Below are 19908 nucleotides of genomic sequence, written 5' to 3' on the forward strand. Positions count from 1 at the left end.
TTCTTTGTAGTTAATCAGGTTTATAGAGTTTCGAGAGAGAGAGCGAGCGAGCAGTAGTAGTTGGGCCACACTGCTGTACTCCCTAATGTGGCGGCCGTCCCAGGTTTCCACACTATGCCCTCCCACGCCACGTCAGACCCCCACCACGCCCTTCCTCTCTTAATGGGACTCAAGCTTCTAGGTCGTAAACCTGGGTCAGCCCTAATAAAGCCCCCCACACACCACTCTTTAGCACGTACATCCACTCACAAGATCGACTACTTTCTCACCAAGTCGCCACTGTCTTCTTTGAACCCACGAACTTGACAAAACCTGTGACACACACAAACTCACACAAACTCACACACACACAAACACACACACACACACAAACTCACACACACACAATTTCACACACAAACTCACACACACACACACAAACTCACACACACACACACACACACAAACTCACACACACACACACACACACACACACACACAAACTCACACACACAAACTCACACACACACATACACACACACACACACACACACAAACACACACACACACAAACTCACACACACACACACACAAACTCACACACACACACACACACACACACACACACACACACACACACTCGTACTCATACACACAAACTCACACTTTATACTGTACCTCTTCCCTATCCTCATAACCAGGTCTGTTGTATTCCACACTTCCTACCTACCTACTCACTCACCTCGGTCACTGGCTGTATCCTATTTCTCCTCACTACCAGCACCCCAACGCGTCCTTTAACACCACCAAAACCTTCCTATATATATCTGTCCACTTCGTCTCTAAACTTTCCACATTCTCCGTTAATATTAGCACACAACCTGCCATCACATCCCCTACAATACCTTCATGGAATTATGAGACGGCACAGCACCTGAGTACCGCCAGCAAGACCTACCTCTCTCTCTCTCTCTCTCTCTCTCTCTCTCTCTCTCTCTCCTCGTCCCGTACACCTGTCATGTCTCCATCCTCACCATTCTCTCTCGATTACCTGTGGGAATATCCTCGCTCATCGATAGCCTATCACAACACCTACCTTAGGACATCGTCAGTAGCTTGTCACTTAGGCCAGGACTTCCCTTTGATAACATCCTTACCCTTCCCTCACAACTTGGCCTTCACAACATTGTCGATCATAACTTACCCCTCCTTCATAATTTCCCCACCACAACTGGCCCTTCTAACACCCCTCACCACACACACACACACACACACACGGACCAATAATGTCCGCATAAATCGTGCTGTGTTGGGCGTAGGAGGCTGGTAGACGCGGGTTGCTGTGGCGTGGAGAAGCGGGAAGAACTATATTTGTAGGAAGAGGAGGAGGGTGTAAAGGGAAGGTAAGTTTGGGGAAGGGGTAAAGGGAAAACCTGTACCAATGTTTTACCGAGAGGGAGGTTGAAGGTCTGGGGAGAGGATTTTGAGGGGGAATAAAACAGGTTGGTGAAGTCAAGGTGACGCCGACCCGTTGTGTAAAGAGATACTACAGTACGTGTTGATGTTAATATTGAAGTTATAGAGCAACTCGACACCGTAGAGTCATGGTCACTGGTTATATGAGTATTAATAAAGTGTGTGTGGGCGCGCGCCACCAGAGTCCTCTGTTATCACAAGGAAAATAGTTACAGCGGAAAACAAAAATGTTTTAATCTGACAATTTTTACAGACGTGTGTTGGAGGGACACACACACCGGATGGTGGGGAAGGTGCTGAAGGATGATAGACAAGGTGTTGGCGGAGGATGAGAGAGAGAGAGGGGGCGGTGCAGTGAAGAATATTGATCATTTCCTTGTCAATAATTACGCACTGATATCCCTCCCCTTTCTTTACGGATAACAATACACGTCATCTTCCACATGAGGAGACGGACGGACTAACAGACTGACCTCCATGTGTTGTGTTTATAAGTATATGAGATGCCAGTCCTGAGGAACATTATTATTACGGTCTTCCTCCATACAGTAGTACCAGTGTTATCTTCCTCCATACAGTAGTACCAGTGTTATCTTCCATACATTAGTACCAGTGTTCTCTTCATACATTAGTACCAGTGTTATCTTCCATACATTAGTACCAGTGTTATCTTCCTCCATACATTATATCAGTTTTTTACATGTGGTTTATCTTCCTCCATACATTAGTGCCAGTGTTATCTTCCTCCATACGTGGTACCAGTGTTCTCTTCTATACATTAGTACCAGTGTTATCTTCCATACATTAGTACCAGTGTTATCTTCCTCCATACATTAGTACCAGTTTTATCTTCATACATCAGTGCAGTGTTATCTTCCTCCATACAGTAGTACCAGTGTTATCTTCCTCCATACAGTAGTACCAGTGTTATCTTCCTTCATACAGTAGTACCAGTGTTATCTTTCATACATTAGTACCAGTGTTATCTTCATACATTAGTACCAGTGTTATCTTCTACATTAGTACCAGTGTTATCTTCCATATATTAGTACCAGTGTTCTCTTCATACATTAAGTACCAGTGTTATCTTCCTCATTAGTACCAGTGTTATCTTCATACATTAGTACCAGTGTTATCTTCCATACATTAGTACCAGTGTTATCTTCCATACATTAGTACCAGTGTTATCTTCATACATTAGTACCAGTGTTCTCTTCATATATTAGTACCAGTGTTCTTCATACATTAATTGCCAGTGTTCTTCTTCATATAGTAGTACCAGTGTTATCTTCCATACATTAGTACCAGTGTTATCTTCCATACATTAGTACCAGTGTTCTCTTCATACATTAGTACCAGTGTTATCTTCATATATTAGTACCAGTGTTATCTTCCATACATTAGTACCAGTGTTATCTTCCATACGTAGTACCAGTGTTATCTTCCATACATTAGTACCAGTGTTATCTTCCATACATTAGTACCAGTGTTATCTTCCATACATTAGTACCAGTGTTATCTTCCATACATTAGTACCAGTGTTATCTTCATATTAGTACCAGTGTTATCTTCCATACATTGTACCAGTGTTCTCTTCATATATTAGTACCAGTGTTATCTTCCATACGTAGTACCAGTGTTATCTTCCATATTAGTACCAGTGTTCTCTTCATACATTAGTACCAGTGTTCTCTTCATATATTAGTACCAGTGTTCTCTTCATACATTAGTACCATGTTATCTTCATACATTAGTACAGTGTTCTCTTCATATATTAGTACCAGTGTTATCTTCCATACATTAGTACCAGTGTTATCTTCCATACATTAGTACCAGTGTTATCTTCCATACATTAGTACCAGTGTTATCTTCCAGTCTTCTACATTAGTACCAGTGTTCTCTTCATATATTAGTACCAGTGTTATCTTCCATACATTAGTACCAGTGTTATCTTCCATATTAGTACCAGTGTTCTCTTCATACATTAGTACCAGTGTTCTCTTCATATATTAGTACCAGTGTTCTCTTCATACATTAGTACCAGTGTTATCTTCTACATTAGTACCAGTGTTCTCTTCATATATTAGTACCAGTGTTCTCTTCATACATTAATTACCAGTGTTCTCTTCATATATTAGTACCAGTGTTCTCTTCATATATTAGTACCAGTGTTATCTTCCATACATTAGTACCAGTGTTATCTTCCATACATTAGTACCAGTGTTATCTTCCACATATTAGTACCAGTGTTATCTTCCATACATTAGTACCAGTGTTCTTCTTCATATATTAGTACCAGTGTTCTCTTCATACATTAGTACCAGTGTTATCTTCCATACATTAGTACCGTGTTATCTTCCATACATTAGTACCAGTGTTATCTTCCATACATTAGTACCAGTGTTATCTTCCTTACATTAGTACCAGTGTTATCTTCCATACATTAGTACCAGTGTTCTCTTCATATTAGTACCAGTGTTCTCTTCATACATTAGTACCAGTGTTCTCTTCATACATTAGTACCAGTGTTATCTTCCATACATTAGTACCAGTGTTATCTTCCACATTAGTACCAGTGTTATCTTCCATACATTAGTACCATGTTCTCTTCATATATTAGTACCAGTGTTCTCTTCATATTAGTACAGTGTTCTCTTCATCATTAGTAAGTGTTTCTTCATATATTAGTACCAGTGTTATCTTCATATATTAGTACCAGTGTTATCTTCCATATATTAGTACCAGTGTTCTCTTCTTCATACATTAGTACTGTTCTCTTCATATATTAGTACCAGTGTTCTCTTCATACATTAGTACCAGTGTTATCTTCATACATTAGTACCAGTGTTTCATATTTTATCTTCCTAACATTAGTACCAGTGTTATCTTCCATACATTAGTACCAGTGTTATCTTCCATACATTAGTACCAGTGTTATCTTCCATACATTAGTACCAGTGTTCTCTTCATATATTAGTACCAGTGTTCTCTTCATATATTAGTACCAGTGTTATCTTCCATACATTAGTACCAGTGTTATCTTCCATACATTAGTACCAGTGTTATCTTCCATACATTAGTACCAGTGTTCTCTTCATATATTAGTACCAGTGTTCTCTTCATATTAGTACCAGTGTTATCTTCATACATTGGTATACCAGTGTTCTTCTCATACATCAGTGCCAGTGTTATCTTCTCCATACATCAGTGCAGTGTTATCTTCTCCATACATTAGTACCAGTGTTCTTCTCATCATCAGTGCCAGTGTTATCTTCCTCCATACATCAGTTCCAGTGTTATCTTCCTCCATACATTAGTACCGGTGTATCTTCATACATTAGTACCAGTGCTCTTCTATATTAGTACCAGTGTTCTCTTCATATATTAGTACCAGTGTTCTTCCTTTAGTACCAGTGTTCTTTCATACATATCGTGTTATTTATACATTTCCAGTGTTCTCTTCATACATTAGTACAGTGTTCTTCTCATACATTAGTACCAGTGTTCTCTTCATACATTAGTACCAGTGTTATCTTCATACATTAGTACCAGTGTTATCTTCATACATTAGTACCAGTGTTCTCTTCATACATTAGTACCAGTGTTATCTTCATACATTAGTACCAGTGTTCTCTTCATACATTAGTCCCAGTGTTCTTTCATACATTATCGTGTTCTCTTCATACATTAGTACGTGTTCTCTTCATATATTAGTACAGTGTTCTCTTCATATATTAGTACCAGTGTTATCTTCCATCATTAGTACCAGTGTTATCTTCATATATTAGTACCAGTGTTCTCTTCATACATTAGTACCAGTGTTCTCTTCATATATTAGTACCAGTGTTCTCTTCATACATTAGTACCAGTGTTATCTTCATATGCCTTTATTAGTACCAGTGTTCTCTTCATACATTAGTACCAGTGTTCTCTTCATATATTGTACGTGTTCTCTTCATATATTAGTACCAGTGTTACTCTTCCATACATTAGTACCAGTGTTATCTTCCATACATTAGTACCAGTGTTATCTTCCATACATTAGTACCAGTGTTATCTTCCATACATTAGTACCAGTGTTCTCTTCATATATTAGTACCAGTGTTCTCTTCATATATTAGTACCAGTGTTATCTTCCATACATTAGTACCAGTGTTATCTTCCATACATTAGTACCAGTGTTATCTTCCATACATTAGTACCAGTGTTATCTTCCATACATTAGTACCAGTGTTATCTTCCTTCACATTAGTACCAGTGTTCTCTTCATATATTAGTACCAGTGTTCTCTTCATATATTAGTACCAGTGTTCTCTTCATACATTAGTACCAGTGTTATCTTCCATACATTAGTGCTGTTCATTGTACCGTGTTATCTTCCATACATTAGTACCAGTGTTCTCTTCATATATTTAGTACCAGTGTTCTCTTCATATATTAGTACCGTGTTTTTATACATTAGTACCAGTGTTCTCTTCATATATTAGTACCAGTGTTATCTTCATATATTAGTACCAGTGTTATCTTCCATATATTAGTACCAGTGTTCTCTTCATACATTAGTACCAGTGTTCTCTTCATAACATGCCAGTGTTCTCTTCATACCATTAGTACCAGTGTTATCTTCATACATTAGTACCAGTGTTCTCTTCATATATTAGTACCAGTGTTATCTTCCATACATTGTACGTGTTTCTTCCATACATTAGTACCAGTGTTATCTTCACATTAGTACCAGTGTTATCTTCCATACATTAGTACCAGTGTTCTCTTCATATATTAGTACCAGTGTTCTTTCATATTAGTACCAGTTTATCTTTACATTAGTACCAGTGTTATTTCCATTTCCTGTTCTTCATTGTAGTGTTCTCTTCATATATTAGTTCAGTGTTCTTCTTCATATATTAGTACCAGTGTTATCTTCCTACATTAGTACCAGTGTTCTTCTCCTTACATCAGTGCCGTGTATCTTCCTCCATACATCAGTGCCGTGTTATCTTTCTCTCATTGTACAGTGTTCTTCTATACATTGCCGTGTTATTTCCTCCACACGTACCTCCATACATTAGTACCCAGTGTTATCTTCCAGCCTTTGCAGTGTTCTCTTCATATATTAGTACCAGTGTTCTCTTCATATATTAGTTCCAGTGTTATCTTCATACATTAGTACCAGTGTTCTCTTCATACATTAGTACCAGTGTTATCTTCATACATTAGTACCAGTGTTCTCTTCATACATTAGTACCAGTGTTCTTCTCATACATTAGTACCAGTGTTCTCTTTATCATTAGTACCAGTGTTATTTTCATACATTAGTACCAGTGTTATCTTCATACATTAGTACCAGTGTTATCTTCCATACATTAGTACCAGTGTTATCTTATTGTACCATGTTCTCTTATACATTAGTACCAGTGTTCTCTTCATACATTAGTGCAAGTGTTCTTCTTCATATTAGTCCCAGTGTTCTCTTCATACATTAGTCCCAGTGTTCTCTTCATACATTAGTACCGTGTTATCTTCATACATTAGTACCAGTGTTATCTTCATACATAGTGCCAGTGTTCTCTTCATACATTAGTACCAGTGTTCTCTTCATACATTAGTCCCAGTGTTCTCTTCATACATTAGTCCCAGTGTTCTCTTCTACATTAGTACCAGTGTTATCTTCATACATTAGTACCAGTGTTATCTTCCATACATTAGTACATTTTCATCATTAGTACCAGTGTTATCTTCATACATTAGTACCAGTGTTATCTTCCTTACATTAGTACCAGTGTTCTCTTCATACATTAGTACCAGTGTTTTCTTCTTCACATTAGTCTCATGTTCTCTTCACCATTAGTACCAGTGTTCTCTTCTACATTAGTACCAGTGTTATCTTCATACATTAGTACCAGTGTTCTCTTCATACATTAGTACCAGTGTTCTTCTCATACATTAGTACCAGTGTTCTCTTCATACATTAGTACCAGTGTTATCCATACATTAGTACCAGTGTTATCTTCATACGGTACCTTTTCTTCTCATTATCCGTTTTATCAGTGTTATCTTCATACATTAGTACCAGTGTTTCTTCATACATTAGTACCAGTGTTCTTCTCATACATTAGTACCAGTGTTATCTTCATACATTAGTACCAGTGTTCTCTCTTTAGTACCAGTGTTATTTATACATTGGTACCAGTGTTATCTTCATACATTAGTACCAGTGTTCTCTTCACCATTAGTACCAGTGTTCTCTTCATACATTAGTACCAGTGTTCTCTCTTCATATATTAGTACCAGTGTTCTCTTCATATATTAGTACCAGTGTTATCTTCATACATAGTACCAGTGTTCTCTTCCTATATTAGTACCAGTGTTCTCTTCATATATTAGTACCAGTGTTATCTTCCATACATTAGTACCAGTGTTCTCTTCATACATTAGTACCAGTGTTATCTTCATACATTAGTACCAGTGTTCTCTTCATCATTATCCAGTGTTTCCTCATACATTAGTGATGTTATCTTCTTCATACATTAATACCAGTGTTTTCTATTGTACCGTGTTCTCTTCATACGTAGTACCAGTGTTTCTTCATATATACAGTTTTTCATATTGTACTTTATTTATTTAGTACCAGTGTTCTCTTCATATTAGTACCAGTGTTATCTTCATACATTAGTACTAGTGTTTCTCTTCATACATTAGTACCAGTGTTCTCTTCATACATTAGTACCCAGTGTTATCTTCATACTAGTACCGTGTTTCAGTTCTCTTCATATTAGTACCAGTGTTTCTTCATACATCAGTGTTTCTCTTCATATATTAGTACCAGTGTTCTCTTCATATATTAGTACCAGTGTTCTCTTCATACATTAGTACCAGTGTTCTCTTCATACATTAGTACCAGTGTTCTCTTCATACATTAGTACCAGTGTTATCTTCATACATTAGTACCAGTGTTCTCTTCATATATTAGTTCAGTGTTCTCTTCATATATTAGTACCAGTGTTATCTTCCTACATTAGTACCAGTGTTCTCTTCATACATTAGTACCAGTGTTCTCTTCATACATTAGTACCAGTGTTCTCTTTTGGTGTTTCATACATTAGTACCAGTGTTATCTTCATACATTAGTACCAGTGTTATCTTCCTTCATACATTAGTATTTCTCCATACATCAGTGCCAGAAAGCTTCATAAATAACATAGAATCCAGAACCACTAATACGTCACAGCCTTTGGTAAAGTCAAATAGGAATTTCATGGGGAGATATTCATCATGGGGGACACCTGGAGGGCCGCCTACCACCCAGCTCATTATGTATTGTTGAGGTGTGAAGAGGAGGACCTTCACGGGCAATTATACTGTATTAGTCTTAAGAAAAATGTTACCGCCCAAATGCCATGATCCTGATATAATAATAGCAGTACTTTTACCCCTAGGTGTTGTGTGAGGTGTTGCTTCGTTACACCTGCGTTATGAATCCTACTCTTACAAGTTTAATGTTCACTAATGTTTACATTCGTATTGTGAACACATTAATTATGTTTGCCGCTTTGTACAACCTGCCCAACAACGCGTCCAAAAACTCTACTCGTGTGTAATAGAGAGTAACGTAACCCCAAGCGGCGCGGCGCTCATCTGGACGCGAACTCCTCCAGATGACGTCCTTCTTGTGTACGGTCTCTTAGGATTACTAACTTGACTACGACGATCTGTTGGTTGATAGCACGCGTTTTACGTGATTAGCATGGGTTGGCGGGCACTTGGTATATTTACGCGTCATCGCGCGCACACACGAGCCATATATAGCATTATAGCATCACGTTGAACATCTTTAGAACTCCTGTAACTTGTCGAATGGGTTCTCGCATATCCATTTAAAGAAAATAAGAGCACCTGAAGATTAAACCCACCAGTCTGAGATTAACCACAGCTTTCACTGATTACCCCACCGAAGATTAAATGCACCTGAAGAGTAAACCCACCAGCTTATTTCACCTGAAGATTAAACCCCACCAGCTTATTTCACCTGAAGATTAAACCCCACCAGCTATTTCACCTGAAGATTAAACCCCACCAGCTTATTTCACCTGAAGATTAAACCCCACCAGCCACCTGAAGATTAAACCCACCCAGCTTATTTCACCTGAAGATTAAACCCCACAGCTGGTGATTTTAAAAGTGAATGAGGTGTGGAAGAGGAAGTGGTCGAGGCGAGGGAAGAGAATAGAGTGAAAGGAAGGAAAGGAGGGAGGGATTGTGAGAGTGATGGAGGAGGAGGAGGAGGTTAGAGAAGAGTGATGGAGGTGAGGAAGAATGAGAATGAGGGGGTGGGAAGAGTGAGGAGGAGGAGGGTGAGAATAGTGAGAGTGAAGGAAGTGGGAGAGTGAGGGAGGGAGAGTCTTGTGTGATCACTGTGCTTGGCGGGGATCCTAGCCTCCTCTCATTTTCTCCTGTCCTCCTCCTCCCTCCTCCTCCCTCCTCCTTTTCTATATCCTCTATTTTTTTTGCTTTTGTCTCCTTTCTTATTCTTTCTCCTTTTCTTTTTCTTTGTTTTTTTCCCTTTTCTTTCTTCTCTTCATTTCTCTTGTTCTTTTTCACTTTTTTGTTCTCGATTTTCTCCCAAAAAAATTTTTTTTACCTTTCACTCTCCTTTCTCACCCTTATTCTTCCTTTCTCATCACCTCTCTCTCCGGTTCTCTTATTTTCTTGTTCTCTCTACTTTCTCTTGTTCTCTCTACTTTCTCTTGTTCTCTCTACTTTCTCTTGTTCTCGCTACTTTCTCTTGTTCTCTCTACTTTTTTCTCTTCCTTTTCTTGTTCTTTCTCTCCTTTCACTTGTTTTCTCTCTCTCTCCTTCACCTTGTTCGTTGTTCATCTGACTTTCTCTCTCTACCTGTGCACTTTCTCTCCTTCCTTCTTTTGCCTCCTTTTATTTCTTCTCCTCCATTTCTTCCTTCTTTTCTTCCTCCTCCTCCCCACCTTCCTTCTTTTTTCCCCCTCTCCATCATTTGTTCCATGAGCGCACAATAAGGATGATCTCTCTCTCACTGTGTGTGTGCGTGCGTGAGGTGCAGAGGCTAGTTTACTGTGCACCCCATACATATCCAGTAAGCGGTAACACATAAAGGATTACAGAGTAGAGGACACAAGAGTTTTTATCAGATCCCAGCTGTCAGGATGTTGCAGTGGTTGAGTGTTTTTTTATGAAGTGTGTTTAGTTCTGCACATATGAATTGACATACAGTACCTACTTTGTGAATACACTTTTTTTATCTTAACATCAAAGAAAGAGTTCTTGGACCTGTCCCTAAAAGTTTTATTTTCACAATCTAAGACGTAATGTTAGAGTGTGTGTGGCCATATGTCTGGCCACACATTAAATTTAGTGTATGGCAGCGAGACATGGGTTACATACAGGAGGCACCTCAAGGTGTATGTTCCGTCCTCCCAGTTGGCTGGGAAGACAAGAGAACAAATACCAGTATTCTCGTTGACACCAATTGTAGGAGCACCGAGGTTACCATTTTCCCTGAACAACTACATTGGACTGGCCATGTTACCCACATGGACGACAGTAGACTGCCAAAACATCTACTCTTCTGTCACCTAAAGAATGGTAAATGTAATGCTGGTGGGCAACGGAAAAGGGAAAGGGGTCGTCTTAAGACAAACCTGAAAAAGTGCCAAATTGACCCCCTCATCTGGGAGACGATCCCTCCATTCCTTATGCACTCGAGCTTGACTGAGGCGTACAATCACCAGCGCCGGAAAGACTCTGCTGCCGCTCCTCCTGCACTAGATATAGCTCTCCACTCGTGCAACATTTGCGGACGAATGTCGGTCCTTTATCGGCCCATCGAGCCACCTCAAAACCAACGAAGGTGCCATTTCTTTGTGTCATTGCTGGATGATCGTCATACACGATTCCGAGTGACTGCAAAGTAGTAGGACTGCGTGCAGGTAGATTGTAATTAAGGGAAGGTGTGGTCCCTCGAGTACAAACAACTATAGCTCCTTACTTGAACTTGGATATGGCTAAGTTAGGTATGGTTGAGTTAGGCTAGTTTGGGTTAGTTGAGTTTGCTTAGATTAGATTGGGTTTAAAAAGGTAAACTTAAGTGACGGAGTCTTACCCAAGTATTACCTGCCACACCCACACCTGTCTACTGTCATTTGGCTAATCTGTGTGTGTGTGTTTCAGAGCGACCCTGGTGGCCCTCTCCACCTTCCTTGACGCCTTCCAGAAGATTGCTGACGCCGCCACCAGCACTCGAGGTAAGGTTGTCCTGTCCTCTCTCCTCCATCCTCTCGGTACAAGTCAGTGTACGGGTAGATGGTCACTGTACAGGTAGATGGTCACTGTACAGCTAAGTGATGACTACAAGATGTGGTTGATGAGTACAAGTTGTGGTGAAAACTACAATGCAATATGGCTGACTTGATACCCTGTTGCCTACCTGGAAATGAATGTGTGGGCACGGGCAGGTGGGCGTGGTCATTGGAGTTGGCAAAGGCGGACCTCACCACAACCTCCACCCATAGTGAGGTAACTCTCTCTGTGTGCGTGCGCGTGTGTGCGTGCGCGTTTATGTGCGTGCGTAGTGACTGCTTCCTCAAGTGTAAGTGTTGGTCCACTCACGTCCCCAGTAAGGTGCTCAGTTGTTTGTATTATCTGTCTATCTCAACATGATGTTGATTGTGTGTGTCTGTGTGTGTTAGGTCATCACGGATGAGAGGGAAACACTGGGGTGGTATGCTGTGTGCATGCTTGTTGCCACTGTCCTCGGGACTGATCTACCGTCCTGACCTTGGCTGCCGCCCCCACCACTACTCCTGACTCGGGCAATCCACGCGCTTATTGTCGTTTTTGCTCTTTCCTGTCTTTCTTTATCCTTTTAAGATATCTGGGCGGAATGACTTTATCGCCCTTGAATAACAATTATGCCTTCTACGCGATAATTTTTATTGTACGTCGTACATTCCTTGTGTTGTCGTAAAGGCTTTACTTTAATACTGAACGTGGTGGAGAGGTCAACATCGGTCAGCAGCCCCGCCCCCTTCTACTCCACCCCTGCCCTCTCCTCTCTCGCATCACTCTGGCCTCTCCTCCCTCCCCTTATCACCGCACGTGGGTAGGAACAAAGACCACAATATCGCTGACGATGAAGAATTGTGAGGGACGAGGATTTGGGTAGTAAGCGACCAATGGAGGACTGACAGTATGACATGGGACTGACGTGGTTCTTTGTGTCGTTGGGTCAACTACAGGTATACTAGCTTGAGCTTAAGAGCGAGTGAGTCATGGTGCTCCCTCTCTGACTCTCTAAACACATATCTGACAGTGTGGACCCCTGCAACTTCTCCAAATATCCTGGCTCATTGTATCCTACTTTTGACAGTTATTTGCATTATACTCACACACACACACACACTGCTGTATACGTGTTCACATCATGTACATAGATAGATTGATATACATACATACATATTTATTAAATAAAATCGTCATGCGAGTGTTCAGTTGGTTCAGCATAGTGTATAGACAACGCAGTTATACTGTTGTTCCTAGTCTGGTCAATTATCTTGATAATTATAAACTCAGTAAATTTGTCACTTGGTGGCTTGGCAAACGGACATTAATCCATCTGTTGTACATGTTTGACAAATGCGACAAGTGGATTGGGCATTTTGAAGCTGTTTTACAGTTGTGGGAAATGTTTTGGTCGGTTATACCCACAATAATACAGGTGACGCTACGTTCAGGTAGGAACCTAACATAACCTGACCTAACAACCTAACCTAACTTTACGTAACGTAACCTAACAACGGCAACGTTGTCCTCAGTTGCTGTTGTGTGAGGTCTACCACAAGCGAGGACATTGTTCATGTAGTAATATATAAACATTGACGCGGTTGCCACGAAAATCTTAAGTCAGTGTGGATAAATTTGTATAACGTGTCGTCAAAAACACCAACAGTGCTGGCGATGCTCGTAATACTGAAAATAGATTACACTAAATCATCCCTCCAAACTTTGTATAGGAGCCTCGAGTGGCCCTCATGATGGCGGATTGAACGCCACAGCTGTGGTGTGTCTGTCTGTGTGGGGTGGTGGTGGGTGGTTGGTTGGTTTGATCAACTTGTGACAAGGATCATTTGGTAAACATTTGGTACAAATGGAGCCAAAATAAACTAAGTGTTGCCATGGTAACGGTTCGGGCACTAAGGACATGGGGTATTTCAGAGATTAAAGAAAACGATGACACGAGAGTCTTCAGCGGTGACTACATTAATTTACAAAAGTTACTAGTTGGATATTTACCTTGCCGATGCGTCAGTTTTTTATTTATTTTTTTATTTTTTTAGCTTGGTGAAACTGAGCCTTGATTGGGTGAACCTCGAGAGGCCACAAGCTTGAGGTAATTATGAGTCACATAGGTCACCAGTAAAGTTGACACTCCAAGCTGACCACACTGACCGCCGCCTGGGTTTAACTACCTCCTCCTCGTTTTTCTCTTCATTTCTGATTCTCTCACCTTCCATTTTTACTCTTTTCTTTCTCACCCCTCCCCTCTTATTTTTCTTCTCTCCTCTTTCTCTTCCTCTTTCTCTCTTCCTCTTCCCCTTTCTCTCTTCCTCTTCCCCTTTCTCTCTCCTCTTTCTCTTTCATCTTTCTCTATCACAGTTTATATGTCCTCTTTTATTTTTTTGTATAATTACACACACACACACACACACCTACACCTCGTCCCTGCCATACACGTGGTCATAACGCTCTCGACATGCTCTACTACAGCTTAAATTTGTTCCAATATCCATCACCTGTGTGGCTGGCGGGAGAGAGGCGAGTGGTGTGTTTGTTTACACTGTGAGAGGGTATATAGGCTAGTAAGCGTTATCCACACTGTGAATATGTAGTGCTCTTTACCGTGTTTATACCTACCGTCACCAATCTAATGAAATGAAGCTCCTGTGTATATGAATAAGTATACATGATATACATATTTTATCTTTAAGCGAATAAGTTGACCATTTATGTTTCAAAAAGAGGTTTGGGTAATTATTTTTTTCCACTTTAAGTCGGTTGAAATTATTCTTAGTCTGTTATACTGCGCTCTCAAGTGAAGAGGTAAATGAACCGCGTTAAGTGGTTCAAGTGTGTGGTTCGTGCCCAACTGCCAGCCGACCCTTGTGCAGGTGTGAAGGACATACTAATGCTCAGAGGTGACGTATATTTGTAGTGGTGTATCGCGGTGTGAGGAGTTACTAGTGTGTGTATCAGAAGTTTGAAAGCTGTTTGTACCCGAGTTCACCTGTCAACCTATAGTAAAGGTATATATTTAATTACCTGTGCTCGTGCTGGGCCCCTGAGTTTACCTATAGTCAACCTGTACTAATTAACCCACACCTTTGCTGAACCCCTTGAGCTGACCACATGGGAGAGAAATATAATATTCCAATAATGTTTCCACTGTTAATATTTAACAATAATTTCCGTAATGAATTAGTGGGAGGAAAATAGTTTTACTCTTAATGCAGTCTTATACAGATGACAGGATCAGCAATACTGTACTGTGAGGTGGAAGGGGAGGTGTAGAGGCAGAGTGTACATGTGGCGCACACCTGTTGCTGTACAAGTGTTCTCTTACTGCCAGGGTAGGTCGAGTGGAAGCTTCACTACACCTACGCACACCTTAGAGAGAGAGAGAGAGAGAGAGAGTAAATAATAATAATTAACGGTTTATTGAAAGAGCTTGGCAGCCAGAAGGCTGAAAATATACAGTTACATATTTGGGGAATGGGTTACGAGTTACAAATAATATATAAGTGACACAAATAAGACATATAATAACTTAGATGGGGATCAGCTCAAACTACAGTTCATTTCAACATAGTGACAGTGTAGGGAGCAGTGTTTACTGGGAGTGAATACACTGATTTATTACATGTTATTGATAATTTTTACAATGGTTGGGACTGGGCTGTTCTTATAGCGATCAGTTCGTGCACGTATGGGCTGGATGCGGTTGTGGTGTCGAACAGCAATTCTCGGGCAGGGGATCTCAGGTGGTAGTAGGGGCCGGTGTCGGGGGTGGTGTAGAAGCTTCTTACCAAATTTGCAGATGAGGCCGTGGTGATGGTCAGTGAGAGTCGAAAGGGTCAGTGTGTTGAGCGCTTCTTGATATGTGGAGTAGGAAGGGGAGAGAATAATCTTGCATGCCCTCTTTTGCACTTTTTCTAGGTGTTTACGTTGTGTGGCATTTAGGGAGGAAGACCAGGTGGGGGAGGCATAGGTGAGCTTGGGAAGTATGAATGTTGTGTATACACTGAGGAGCTCGTGTGCAGGAACTCCGAGGGACTTGAGTCGGCGGAGGAGGTGGAGACGGAAACTGGAGGCTTTGACAACTTCACTGACGTGTGGTTTCCAATTTAGTTTGTTGTTTATGGTGACGCCGAGGAGCTTCGTGGAATCTACAACCTGGAGTGTGTTCGGACCTAGGGTAATGGAAGGAGGTGGGACAATGTCGGAGGAGAGGTTGATGTGCATAACCATGGTCTTGGTATGGTTGATGGTGACATGGTTGTTGGTGGCCCAGTTTTGGAGACTGTTCAATAAATCCTGAAGGGCGGTATAGTTGGGAGCAGAATTGTTGACGCTGATCCCAATGGTGGAGTCGTCGACATATTTCCAGCGAGCAGGGGTTTCTCTTAGGGCATCATTGTTGAGCATAAGGAAGCAGAGTGGTCCCATCTTGGTGCCTTGGGGGACGCCACAGGTGAGTGACTGAAAGGTGGAGACAGCCCCTCGGAAGCGTACAGCTTGGCGTCGGTCACTGAGGAAGTGTGTGTGTGTGTGTGTGTGTGCGTGTGCGCGCTTATATACGTGTGCTTCTGTTAAAGAATGTGTATGGATGTGTATTTTATGGTTGTGTGTATGTGTTTATTTGGATGCGTTGCTAAATCCGGTTTGGCCATCCACGCTCAAGTTAATCCTATTGCGGGGATTAAAGAGATTTATTCGTATTGGTGAGAATATGATACATACATTTGTGTTTGTTTGTTTAAATTGGATACACGAACTGATTATAAAGGTTGAGAAGTGTGTGGTGAGGGAGGGAGGGAGGGAGGGAGGTGTGTGTGGTGAGGAGGGAGATGTGTGTAGTGACGGGAGGTAGGTGTGTGTGATGAGGAATTGTGTGGGTGTGTGTGTGTGTGTGGGGTGGGGTGTGTGTGTGGTGGGGTGTGTGGTGGGGTGGGGTGTGTGTGTGTGGTGGTGTGTGTGTTTGTGTGTGTGGTGGGGTGTGTGTGGTGGGGTGTGTGTGTGTGGGGTGTGTGTGTGTGCGTGGTGGGGGGTGTGTGTGTGGTGAGGGAGGGTGTGTGTGTGTGGTGAGGGTGTGTGTTGTGGTGAGGGAGGTGTGTGTGTGTGTGGGGGAGGTGTGTGTGTGTGTGTGGTGTGAGGGAGGGTGTGTGTGTGTGGTGGGGGAGGTGTGTGCGTGTGTGGTGGGGAGGTGTGGTGTGTGGTGGGGGTGTGTGTGTGTGTGGTGGGGGTGTGTGTGTGTGTGATGGGGGTGTGTGTGTGTGGTGGGGGGTGTGTGTGTGTGTGTGGTGGGGAGGTGTGTGTGTGGTGGGGGGGTGTGTGTGTGGTGGGGGAGGGTGTGTGTGTGTGTGTGGTGGGGAGGTGTGTGCGTGTGGTGGGGGGGTGTGTGCGTGTGGTGAGGTGTGTGTGGTGAGGGAGGTGTATGTGTGGTGAGGGAGGTGTGTGTGTGGTGAGGGATGTGTCAGAAGGTCATATAAGTGTTACAACTCAGTCAGAAGGTCAATAAGTTTCAGAGAAATAGTCATTGTTGTGGTGGCGGGAAGTTGTGCCGTTTGGCCGCAGGTGTGACCCGTTAGTAGTATAACGGCAGTGGAGGCGTGCGGGGCCACTCACACCCGTTAGTCTGTTTAGTTGTTGTCTCGGATGTGTAAGGTGAGGTAGACTTACTGTGTGGAGGCCGGTTGAGGAAGGCCACTCACATGTGCCACAGTCTTCTCACAGGAAACTATCTCCACAAGCTAACCTCACTTCACCACTCCCTCACAACTATTTCATTCACTTCATTTATTGTAATGTTTCTTGTATTCTATGATTTATTGAATTTTTTTTTTACTCCGTTTACCAACATAATATTGAGGAGAACATTAAGGTGGGTTGATGTTTCTTGGTGGGTGTAATACCGCTAGTGTTATTTAGCACTCGCTTGGTGATGGCAGCTACGTGTTTCGACTGCTGATTTATATGCTCATTACACACACACACTCCACACACACACACTCCACACACACACACACTCCACACACACACCACACACACACTCCCTGCACACACACACACACACGTCAGGAGAGGTTAGGTTGGGATAGCTACGTTTGGTTAGATTAGGATCGGTACGTTAGGTGAGAGTGAAGGGAAATGTGTGTGTTTTTAATACTGAAACATTGATTTTTAAACCTGACGACTACCAGTGCTGTGTGTGAGAGAGCGAGCACACGCACTTGGATATTATACATTATAATGCCTAATTCCGGCACTGTGAAACGGACTTGGTGACAGGAAGAGGATCCACCTGTACATCTTGCTTCAAGTTTGCCATCAGGTAATCACGTGCTAACACATGCAAGCGTGAAAAATGTCCTTGAAGCAGTGACTGTGATGTTGATAATGGATATTTATTTAGTGAAATTCGACCTACAAGTTCACGTTGATTCAGCAAACCTTTGGTTTGTTTAACATTTATCCTGACAGTGATACAGCCGAAAATAAATCCACCAATCACAATCCCCATTACATACTGTCTTATTTCACCAGGTATTGCCAGGTGAAATTACGAGTACGAGAGCCAGGGTGGGGGTTGATCGGTGGACTGTACGACCACAGCCCACACTGTCTAACGCGGCTATGAAGGTTTATGAGGGTTTCATTTATGAGTAATAGGGAGTTTCTTGGTTGTAGCTCTTTACTTTATGACGCTAGTTTAATTTTTGACTGCTAATTTCTCTATTGTTATCGTCACTTTTTATTCTGTATGAATAGTAATTTTTTCTCCAAGTCTTAGCGGTGAACTTTATTGGTAAAAGTTACGGTGAAAATCTCCTGTGTAATTTAATGTGATTTTCAGGTGTTGTTGTTGATTTAAATCCTAGTGTCTATTATAACCTTGAGTGTCTTCACGGGATATTGCGCGGTTGTGTGTTCCACCGTGTCTGTGTGTGCCTTTTATGTGAACACGATAACTGTGGACGGAATTAACGGATGTAATTGAAACTTGGTATGGAGGCATGAACCGATTACAACTGTCGATATGACGGCCAGTTTCCTTTCATGAAATTTCAGTCACACCAGCATCGGTACTTGGTGTATGACTTACCAGCATCAGTACTTGGTGTATGACTTAGCAGCATCAATACAAAAAAAAATACCTTATTTACACTACTTAAGGGTAACATGCGTAAAAGATATTTCACTATGCACAGCACAACGCACCATGCATAACACAGAATGAAACTCGGTACCCCGGGGAGGGAGGTGGGTCACCCATGTTCCTGTCGAGTGTCAAGATAATGTACACTTCCTTCATGAGGTGTCTTGGTAGACCACGCTAGGGATGTGAGTTAGTCTACAACATCCCAGGAAGACTCGCCCAGCAAACTCGTATGGGAAATATTGTTATATAGACGGCAGGGATACACACCAACACCTGGCAGCAATACACACCAACACCTGGCAGCAATACACACCAACACCTGGCAGCAATACACACCAACACCTGGCAGCAATACACACCAACACCTGGCAGCAATACACACCAACACCTGGCAGCAATACACACCAACACCTGGCAGCAATACACACCAACACCTGGCAGCAATACACACCAACACCTGGCGGCAATGCACACCAACACCTGGCAGCAATACACACCAACACCTGGCAGCAATACACACCAACACCTGGCAGCAATACACACCAACACCTGGCAGCAATACACACCAACACTGGCAGTAATACGCACAACACCTGGCAGCAATACACACCAACACCTGGCAGCAATACACACCAACACCTGGCAGCAATACACACCAACACCTGGCAGCAATACACACCAACACCTGGCAGCAATACACACCAACACCTGGCAGCAATACACGGGAACTAATTTTAACCAGGCGTTGAGGAGTACGTCTGGGGATATATCACGTGTTCGACTTTTAGCCACCTGTGATCTTACATTTAGGAATACTGTACAGGTGTAAATGTAGGTCGGAAGTCTGGTGAACACAGCATTAAGTTATATTGAGCAAACCTATATACTGGACAGTTTCCGCCCATACGTGTGATTCACTGAGCTGCCTTCCACCTTTGAGACCATAATAGCTGCTGTCTTATTGAACTTTTGAGACGTTACATTGTGTA

The 19908-nt window shown here is 42.0% G+C and overlaps 1 protein-coding gene across 1 annotated transcript in view; it reads left to right on the forward strand.

Moving 5' to 3' along the window:
* Nucleotides 1–11821, forward strand: part of LOC121870489 (protein MTSS 2-like) — a 33682-nt gene extending 21861 nt beyond the window's left edge. Inside the window, exon 3 of the mRNA XM_042372322.1 lies at nt 11656–11821. Coding sequence (XP_042228256.1) covers nt 11656–11806 — 151 coding nt within the window. The 3' untranslated portion in view covers nt 11807–11821. The remainder of the gene's footprint in view (nt 1–11655) is intronic.
* Nucleotides 11822–19908: the final 8087 nt, after the last annotated feature.

The sequence above is a fragment of the Homarus americanus genome, unplaced genomic scaffold, assembly GCF_018991925.1.
Source record: "Homarus americanus isolate GMGI-L3 unplaced genomic scaffold, GMGI_Hamer_2.0 scaffold6922, whole genome shotgun sequence".
NCBI classification, from domain to species: domain Eukaryota; kingdom Metazoa; phylum Arthropoda; class Malacostraca; order Decapoda; family Nephropidae; genus Homarus; species Homarus americanus.